This window comes from Thamnophis sirtalis, unplaced genomic scaffold, assembly GCF_051295495.1.
Source record: "Thamnophis sirtalis isolate CommonGarterSnake01/CBP01778 unplaced genomic scaffold, rThaSir2_p1.2 scaffold_3, whole genome shotgun sequence".
Classification (NCBI taxonomy): domain Eukaryota; kingdom Metazoa; phylum Chordata; class Lepidosauria; order Squamata; family Natricidae; genus Thamnophis; species Thamnophis sirtalis.
The window spans coordinates 170,547,185-170,557,748 of NW_028261383.1; the positions used below are offsets into that span (position 1 = coordinate 170,547,185).

General features: G+C 43.7%; 1 protein-coding gene across 1 annotated transcript in view; it reads left to right on the forward strand.

Annotated features, from left to right (window-relative positions):
- Positions 1 to 9,777, forward strand: part of LOC106550542 (5'-nucleotidase domain-containing protein 2) — a 52,260-nt gene extending 42,483 nt beyond the window's left edge. Inside the window, exons 14-15 of the mRNA XM_087710914.1 lie at positions 9,075 to 9,213; positions 9,469 to 9,777. Of these exons, the coding sequence (XP_087567040.1) occupies positions 9,075 to 9,213; positions 9,469 to 9,762 (433 nt within the window). The 3' untranslated portion in view covers positions 9,763 to 9,777. The remainder of the gene's footprint in view (positions 1 to 9,074; positions 9,214 to 9,468) is intronic.
- Positions 9,778 to 10,564: the final 787 nt, after the last annotated feature.

Consider the following 10,564-nt stretch of genomic DNA (forward strand, 5'->3'; position numbering starts at 1 on the left):
TAATGAAGACCGTCTTATAGGATTGTAGTGCCACCTATTGGCTATATGTATAATTTACAAGCAATATCCACATACTGGGGGAGAAAGATTTTTTAAAACCTATTAAAATCTCATTTGGAATTACAGTATCTTCACTTTGTATTCCATTTATAACTTATGATTACAGTACCTATCTCTAGTACTTAGTAATTTGTTTCATGGCAAGGTTGCTCATAGGCAATGCAAGATGATTAGGAAATCATGGCATGCTACATCATTTGCCAGAGCACGACTCCATACAAACTTGTGACTACTAGATAGTAAAGACATAGTACAGCAACTTATAGCTTTTCACGTAGGTGGATTTGAACCTGCATCAAGTTAGCAAAGTTAGAAGGGTGCTGCTTGTTAATTGCTATGCAGTCACATGATTGCCATCTTAAATGGGTTTATGATTTAAAGTCTCAAATGATTTTGAATAAAAGCATCTTGCACCAGTGGTGGGTTTCAAAAATTGTTCGAACCTACTCTGTGGGTGTGGCCTCCTTTGTGGGAGTGGCTTGCCACCCGTGTGACCGGATGGGAGTGGCTTGCCACCCATGTGACCGGATATGAAGATGCCGATGACACTTGTCAGAACCACCTTAAATTACCCCACACGCAGCACTGGCATGCTTAAGAATAGGATGTAAACTTCTTTTTTAAAAGGCATCTTTGATTTGCGTTAAAACAACTTCAACACACGCAATGTTCTGATTGCACCACAAACGCAGTAGTCATCCTTACCTTTCACAGAGGCACTGAGTTTTATAAATATGAGCAGGATAGTGTAGAATAATCATATCCAAGGACTAGTGGTGGGTTTCAAAAACATTTGGAACCTCTTCTGTAGATGTGGCCTGCTTTCCGGGTGCACTGGTGGAACCTCTTCTAACTGGTTCAGTAGATTTGACGAACCAGTTCTACCGAATAGGTGCGAACTGGTAGGAACCCACCTCTGTCTTGCACCCATGCTTCTAGCAAAAACTCTCTCTTTGGCAGAGTCCTGATCCAAAACAGAGCTACCAGTCTTCTCCCATCCTGCTACACTTTATACCACAAATTAGAGAAAGTCAATAGCTTATTTGTTGAATTTTTTTCCCCATTACTTCCTGTTGATTTTTGTTCTTTTGCCACAAAATAAGAAAGATTGCACTGCTTGGACCTAAAAACGAAAGTAAAACTGAACCTACCACCTTGAGCTCAATTTTGCAAGCTTTACTGCCTGCTGTGAAGTATAGAATCGAAGAGGTGATCAAAGATGGATCTCACAATATGAAGCTGTGCATTGTGCTTAGCAAAAATAGCTCTAAAAAGTAAAGGTTTCCCCTTGCACATATGTGCTAGTCATTCCGAACTCTAGGGGGCAGTGCTAATCTCCGTTTCAAAGCCGAAGAGCCAGCGCTGTCTGAGGACGTCTCTGGTCATTTGGCGGGCATGACTAAACGCCGAAGGCGCACGGAACGCTGTTAACTTCCCAACAAAGCTGGTTCCTATTTTTTCTACTTGCATTTTTACATGCTTTCGAACTGCTAGGTTAGCCGAAGCTGGGACAAGTAACGGGAGCTCACTCCCTTACGTGGCGCTAGGGATTCGAACCGCCGAACGGCTGACCATACTAATCGACAAGCTCGGCGTCTTAGCCACTGAGCCACCTATATACGATAGCCCTAGCAAAGCTTTAAGGATGAACTGAAAATAATAGAAGTTTTATTAAGTCATTTTGACCATATCAAACCAAATTAAAAGATGCTAGTTTCCCCTCTTGGAAAAAGACCCTTCCACACTTGGTGGACACCACCTTCTGATCCCCAGTGGTCAATTTGTGTTCAACGATAGCTAGCTACTCGCCATCAGTCTTAGCTGTGAGCTTGCCCTTAGAGCAAGAGGCCTGAGGAAGGTTTCCAAACTGATCACCTTTAGCAATCCTGGCTCTGTGTCTGCTCGGTTGCCTAGAGTGGGATCTTGTTTCACTCTTCACGCACATGCTGGGGGTGGCAGAGCAGAAAGACGCAGCAGGAGAGACAATTGGAGACCATGTAATTGTTTCACTTGGTTGGGATGGCAGCATCTGGGCCACCCAATCTCTTCGCGGGGGAGATGGGAGGTAGGGAGCTTCCAAACCTCCATTCGCCTGGATCCCGGGTGGAGCAGACAAGCAGCGTGGCATGGCAGCAGGACAGGGCTGGCAACTGGACACGCCTGGAAGGGTCTGGTGAGAACAACCAGCTGTGGATTGGTGAGGTGGATGCTGTTGCAAGGAAGTAGCTAAGAGGATGGAATGATACAAGTACAGTTTAGTGGCTAAAAAGTTCCTAATTGTTTCTTTAAGAGTATCAAATGTCTTGAGGGAAGTTTTAAGGAAACATTTTAAGCGGGATTGTGTTAATTTATTTCCTTACCACTTCACCTCTACCTAAATAAAAAAAAATTAACATTACAAAAATCCATTTAGCAGAAGTGAAACGGAAATGAATACTTCTGCTTTTAAATAATATTCACGTCTCCTGGGTATTTAAGCCACTATAATTTTTTTCCACTCTTCAGCAGCAGGGAACCTAATTTCACTCAGAGCTTAGATAAATATACTAAGGTACTTCTAAAACAGAAATCAAAAACCTAAGTATTAAATATCCTAATAAAGGAATATAGCAGTCCGATTGATTAAAATGGAAAATATCATGTAAGAGCACCATGCATCAAGGGATACTGATACGAAGGTCTGAGAAATACACATGTTTTAAATCGAATTTTGTAGTTAACCAGAAGACGTACAGGTATTTGAGGAACTAAAACCCAACCGATATGGTCCAGGTATGGTCCTAATTTGAAAAAGAAGCATGGTGGTGCATGGGGGGGGGGGGAGTGAGAATGAACTCATCCAAAAGGGAAAAGGTTGAATTGCCCTCTCCCAACAAGAGTCGTGTCCCCCATTTCCTCCCCCTCATTAGGACTTCCAACCAGCTTTGGATTTAGGCTAAATCTCAGGTTCTGGCTTTGCACCCCCCATCCCAAAGCAGGAAAAACCCATTATTTATGGTGAGGGCTTGTTAAGGTGTGTGTGTCTGGGGAGGGGAGTCTAGAAGTAGTCTCTCACTTCTACAGCCCAGTGAACTCAATTCCGCTTCTCCCTTCCTTCTAGCTGCTCGCTCAGAAACCACATCCAGGGGTGCTGAGGCCCAGCCTGTCACCACTTTGCGGGTCACAAACCCCAGCAAAACCGCTGGAAACCAGCAGCACTTACACCGGGAGTTGCTGTTCACCCATCGCAAGTATGGCTTGCAGCTCCAAGCTGCTATTGCTACATAAGCTTTCCAGAAGCTAGACGGAATAACTTCTCTTTGAAAGCTCGGGCTTCTGGGGACCTCTTGTTGATGTATCCCCCTAAGACTTTTGCAGATTGTCTGGGTACTTTCCCACTGAAATAAATTATGGTTTATTGTTGAGAGAAAGTTTGATACCCTTGCTGGAAGAAATCTATTTTGATTATTCTAAAAAGGTGGCACATTATTGCTCAGTAAATTCCATGTGTTTCTTGCTTCTCCAATTCTGCTTACTTTTTAATTCGTATGACATTATGTGGGTGACCCACGGGCACTGCCCACCCCCATCAACCAACGCCTCACTTTCCCTGCCACTCTTGCTGTTATTTCAACTCCGTGAAATACAGCTGTTACTCTGCTAGCCACAAGTAGCGGTATCCATAAACAGTTCAAAACTGTTTTAGTATAACACTAGGCCAAAATGCTGCATACACCTTTTACCATGTATTGACGGGAAGCCACTTTAGTTGGTCGAAGCAAAAAACATCAGTGAAGCATGCATGTTGAAGACATGGAGCCGAGGTGGCGCAGTGGTTAAATGCAGCACTGCAGGCTACTTCAGCTGACTGCAGTTCAGCAGTTCGGCTGTTCAAATCCCACTAGGCTCAAGGTTGACTCAGCCTTCCATCCTTCCGAGGTGGGTAAAATGAGGACCCGGATTGTTGTTGGGGGCAATATGCTGACTCTGTAAACCGCTTAGAGAGGGCTGAAAGCCCTAGGAAGCGGTATATAAGTCTAACTATTGCTAAAAGACCAAAAAATATGTTGTTTTATAGTCATATATTTTCATGATTATATTCCACATTAGCCATTCTGCCAGCTTTTGCCAGAGCAAGATTGCTACTCTTTAAAATGCCACATTTTATACATAAATATTTCAACTTGTTTAGCAATCAATGGTCTGCGTTTTGAGGAAGAGGTGCATGTAACTCTTTTTCCTCCTTAGCAGTGGAGAAGATGTACCAAATATGTACCTCATGGGGAAGTACTTTTCAAAATAAGAAACCTAGCATGCTTTTGTGCAAGCTGATCAGACCCTCTGAGCCACCATGCAGTTATTATTTGAAGATGAAATGCTGTCTCCTAAGATGTCACCAAAATATCAGGGCATCCACAAAGCCTGTTAAAATAAAAACAAACAACAATGTACTTTCTGCAAGAGAGAGTCTTGGCAACCACGGCATAGGGGAGTGTTGGAAGAAATGTCCATCTGGGTTCAGTTCTAAGTGGGGGAAAAAGACATTGGAAACATGAAGGCTGTTTGGAAAGATGGTTTAATGGTGGACAGGATCACATGCCTTGGAGCTCCTGGGTGAAAAGAGAAGAGATGCTGAGAGTCCCTTGGTTTTATGCCCTCTCTGGAGCTTTGAACTTCCTGGGGCACGGGAAGAGTATCCTGATTGGTTGCTGTCAGAGGTCATAGCTAGCTTTGTAGGTTGTTTGTGTGCTAAGTTGGGTTGAAACTTGGCGGGTGATGCAATGAAATGGCTCTGCCTGAAGGGGCTAGACCTTTGTTATGTAGAATAGACTGGCCCAGGCCTTAATGGCCCATTAACAAAGGGGAGGGGTGAGTTTCTGCTTCTGAGTTTCTGCTTCTCTTTTTAGGGGAAATATTCCTCCTTTTTAATATTTCCTTAAATATTTCATTTTCTAGGAGAGGGGTGGGTTTTAACTTTGTACAATAGCAGAGCAAATATTTTGTTGGAGGTGTAGCAGACAAAAACCATTTTCCTTAGGTAATTGTAGGATAAATAGGGTTAGCTGGCTCAAAATAATCCAACCAACACCTGTGCATAACGGAGGAATTTAATATCCTAGTTTCTAAGCCAACACCTTAACCATTACATCAGAAGGTTCTGCAATACGATTGCCCCAATCACTGAAGTATCACTGATGTCTAAATGTATTCAGATTGATCCCTTGTTTCAGGTGAATATATTTTACCTTGTGTTTTCAGTTCCACCCCCCCCACCCTCCACATTGATAGAAATAATGAGATTGTGTGAGAAAAGCAGCAATGAACAGGGGTCATTCCTCATGTATGTCAGTGACGTGCGGTGAGGTTTATGGCTGGTGAGGCACTGACACAGGGGTTTCAAAATTATTTAGACTTGTGGACTTCAACTCCCAGAATTCCACAGCCAGGCATGCTCAGTTCCGATTTAAAGCAACAGCATTTGTTTTTCTCCTTTGCGAAATAAGTTTTCTTTCATTCTTTTTCTTCTCCCTTCCCCTCCTTCCTCCCTCTCTCCCTCCCTCCCCCCTCTCTCAAACAGACACACGCACACAGAGAAGTTGGATCCCTCTCTCACTCACTCACTCTCAAACAAACACAAACACAGAAGTTGGATTGGATATATTTTCCAATGGCTTGAAAGCAGCTTCTCTGCCATACCGCCCCCCCACATTCCCCTGCTGCCTTCCGATCCGAGCCTTTGATTACAGGTGGAGCCACGTTGCCTTTTCAAACTTGTAATCAGTGAAGCTGGGCTTATATACTTTTATCCAGCTCTGTGTGTGTGTGTGTGTGTGTGTGTTTGAAAAGGCAACGTGGCTCTGCATGCAATCAAACTTTTTGAATTCCTCCCTCCTCCCCACACACGCACCTTTTCCAGCTGTTTCAGAGAGGATTTCAACTCTGCTCTTGCCTGCCATCATGAAAAGAAAGAAAAAATGTAAAAGGAAAAAGCCATGAGCTCTGAGGTCAGACTGAGCTAGTTGCTCCCAGAGCCTCTAAAAAGCCTCTAAAAAACGCCCTCTATAGGAGGCAGGAGGACGACGTGCCTCATCTACATAAGGAATTTTTCGGCTTTTAACCCTTGCTTAGCTCTGCTCGAGTTAGACTAAATGAGGCACCTCATTCTCCTGCCGCCTCCTGTAGAGGGCACTTTTTAAGAGGCTTTTTTAAACAGTTAAGCACGAAGCAGAGTCATCCACTGTGACTCTGGCAGCAACTACCTCAGCCTTTTTCCTTCTACATTTTTCTTTTCTTTTCATGATGACAGTGGTGAGGCTCTGCCTCCCCTGACTGCACGTCCCTGATGTATGTGTGTGTGAGAGTGTGTGTATATGCATGCGCACTCGTGTTAATATAACATTAGTAATACATGTCTCTAGTAGGTCCTTCAATTGTACAGTATCTGCCTGTTTCTATCTAGGGATGCAGTTTCACCCTCTCTCAAGAGCTCACTTCATATCTAGGCTGGCCATATAGGCCAAATAATGCCCTGTCTACCAACAGGATCCTCCAAGTGCCAACCCTTTAACCTCCACCCTGTAAGAATCCCCCCCTCCAACAGAGTCTGGACTTACTTCTGACTGGACGTGCATAGGATTACATGAATTGTAACTTGACTCACATTCCCAGCCCATGAGACACAGCGGGAGTCACCTTTCTTTCCTTTGCTGGCCCTTAGCCAGTCTGGGCTTTGATCAACAGCAGGTTTTTCAAGCCTCATTTGCTGGCCTATTTCTCGAGGTCTAAATAGAGAAGGACAGCTTTACCCGGATGTCTGTTCTGCTACTTCTCTGTAGAAGGAGAGAGACAAACGCAGCCAAATTCTCATATGTCCCTTCCGCCTTAAGGCGGAATAGCACATCATTTCTCCTTTATTTTGCTTCAACCTTGTTCAGTCACTGAGCCCAGCATTAGATAAACAAGAGCTAAAATGTAAAGCAATGGTGGTAGGGCATTTTTTTCTTCCCGCCTTCATATACCCCATTTGCAGTGGTGGGTATCTGGGCTTTCTTGTTCTCCGAAAACATTTCGCTTCTCATCCAAGAATCTTCTTCAGTTTGTGAAGAAAAAGTTCCCTTGGAAAATCACCTTTGGGGTGTCCTTTTATTTGCAAGTTAACTCATCCACTTTGTGGTGGTATCATCTAGAGCAGAGGTGTCCAACTCACGTTGTCATGATGGCATCACACGATGTATCGGCACTTGTTCCTTCTTCGCTAAACCGAGCGTGGGGGTGGCCAGCATGTGACACATCCAGCATGCCAGCCGGGAATTTAACAGCTCTGATCTAGAGCATCAGGCAAACATTCTTTAAAAATCCAAAAGGAGATAGAGGCAATGGAGGTAGACCACTGGTGGTAGGTAATGGATGGAGCAGCTGCAGTAGGCTATCAAATTTGAAACTTCGGAAGCTAACATTAAACTTGGAGACTCCACTCTAGGCTAGATTGGGCTAGTTGAAAAACCATTCTGGATGAAGGCAACAGAATGCCACTTGCTTCTTGTTTTTAAGAAATTGGACAAATTCATCAGGACAATCAAAGGAGCTGACATCCAGGTGGCTTTGATACCTGAAGATTCTGATAGGTTTACTATCTTAGTGACAAGAAGGTGAGCTCTGAGTGGATGGGATTGAAGGGGGAAAAACCTCCACGTAAGATGATCTGTTCTCAAATATCTTTAGGTACTTCAGACCTCTGCTCTGTTTATTCAGAAATAAATCTTGATCTTTGAATGGTAGCTGTACCCAAACATCAAATGTACATGTAGCACTTGCAGTTCAAATTTGTAAAAACGCCAAAACACACAGCAAATTTCCTCCATAATCCATAGCAGGTTCAAAGCATTTTTGACTCAGGAAACTAGACAATAATTATTGTTTCTCATCTTAAAAAAGAATGGAATATACATAGTAGGAAGGGAAATTTATGTTATTCCCCCAGTTTCAGTACCGAATCCATTTACTGTTAAGTTGTTAAGTAAAATTAACATTATCTATATATCCACTTTGTGTTTTTTTTAAAGGAAAGCGAACTATGAGTTGATATAAAACCAAGCCCAATTATCTCCAATGTTTGTTCATACATCTAGGAATATTTCTTGTTGTTGTTTTTTTAGTATGCCCAGCTTCAGCTTAGGTGGACAATGGTTTTCAGTTCCCCCACTTGTCAACGGAGAACTTTTTGAATCATTGTTTTGTGAGAGATAATTATGTGTTTTTTTAAATATTACCTTATTGCCCAATCATTCTTTATATCGGATGATTTTGAAAATTATGAATGAGTCGTTCACCGATTTAGACAATATGTGGGGCGATTATGCTGAAATCTGGGGATCCTTTATTGAAACTTCATAAGTACATACACACCAGTGGTGGGATTCAAATTATTTAACAACTGGTTCTCTGCCCTAATGACCATCTGGGTAGGTGGGGCTTGGTGATCATGTGAGCACATGGGCATGGCCAACTCAACGTCACTCATGTCGATGGGCGCTTTGCCTTAGCTGCTATAATGTAATAAATGTTAACCAGAGAGGCAGTTTCTGTAAGCAGGGCAATAAAGATTAGACTAGAAAAAACACCAGAATGTTTCCTTCCTGCCTTCCTTACAGGATTAGTCCTGTAAAGTGTGGAAAAACAAAAGGAGATTTCTTCCAACGACCGGTTCTCCGAACTGCTTAGAAAGTTAACAACCGGTTCTCCCGAATAGGTGCGAACCCACCACTGACACACACACACACACAATTTCTTCTCTTTGTTCTGGTTGCTGCAGCATTTTTCTGCACTGTTCCCATTCTAAAGTGTTACATTAATAGACAAACTAAGCCTGACTGAGAAAGGAAAGAACTGTTGTCTGCTTTTATGTAGATTTTCCTGGTTTCATGTACATGTTATCTTGTTGATGGGCTCAATGAGGGTGGATGCTTGTCACAACCCTTCATCTGCTCAGGTTAGGATGAATGAAATCCCCGTATTGTGTCAATCTCCCTTCTCAGAGGCTTGAGCCTTCGATCAAAGCCAGAGCTGCTGCAGGTTCTAGAGCATCGGAACCGGCGCCGGGATGGGACAGAGAGTGGCTTGAAACCATCTCCCCTTGAGCTGGAGCTTCTGCGATGGCAGCAGAGACGGGAACAGGTGAGGGCCAAGCCACCGGGATGACTACAGTTCTTGTAGGCTAGTGTTTCTCAACCTTGGCAACTTGAAGATGTCCGGACTTCAACTCGTAGAATTCCCCAGCCAGCGAATGCTGGCTGGGGAATTCTGGGACTTGAAGTCCGGACATCTTCAAGTTGCCAAGGTTGAGAAACACTATTGTAGGCAGTGACAGGAAATGCCTTGCAGGTGGACGCTTCAAGGATATCTCATAGGAGTATTCTTTCTTATCTGCAGCATCAACAACAGGAAGCAACAGATCCCGGTGGGAGCCAACCAGAGTTCGTAAAGGTCCGGGAGAAATTACGAAGGACACAGCAGCAACGGGATCCCACTCCCCAGCATGCATCCCCTTCCTTGATCTCTGCTCCCTTCCCAGGCCCTCATCACCCCAACAGGAAGCCCTCCCAGTTCCCAGTCAAGCACCCTCCTGTAGCCCCACATGCTGCGGCTTCACATCCTCAGAGTTCCCTCAAGGCTTCTAGTCTTACCTCAGTCCCATCAAAACATTCCGTTGCCAATAATACATGACTGCCCCCGACACATGCCCCTTCTACCACGAAGGCTTCATCGGGTGGTTGGTTAAACATGTAACACCAAGCTGCAATGTGTTCATGTTGGGTTAAGGGGCTTATTCAACAACCTTGGTTTAAAAACTTGGCTTAGCATCACCTGGGAATGCAGTTCCTCCCTCCTGTTCTTCCAGATTTGTGGGGGGAATCTCAGAAAGATGTGAACTTTGCCTCCACTCACACGCGTAAAAATAAAAAAGGAAAAAGATTGGCCAAGTGTGTGAATTCAATTTCTTTCTTTTTCTTTTTGTGGTCTACAAAAGAATTTAAAAAATCCTATAGACGCTAAAAAGACTTAATGTTGCCTTTATTTACACGGCCGGCCAAATCAAAATTATATAAGCTATGGAGAAACCACCCTTCAGCTATTTGACCTTAAACAGATTTGGAGTTATGGGAGGGTGAGCAATATCTGCATCAGTGGTGGGTTTCAAAAATTTTTTGAACCTACTCTGTGGGTGTGGCCTCCTTTGTGGGAGTGGCTTGCCGGCCATGTGACCTGGTGGGAGTGGCTTGCCGGCCATGTGTTCTCTCTCTCTCTCTCTCTCTCCTTCCTTTTGTCTCTCTGTCCTTTTTTCCTTTTTTTCTTTCATCTCTTTCTCACTTTTTCTTTCCTTTTTTTATTTCTTTCCTTCTTCCTTACTTTCTCTTTCTCTTTCTCTCTCTGTGTGTGTGTGTGTGTGTGTGTGTGTGTGTGTCAGTGGTGGGTTTCAAAAAATTTTGGAACCTCTTCTGTAGGTGTGGCCTGCTTTCCGGGTCCA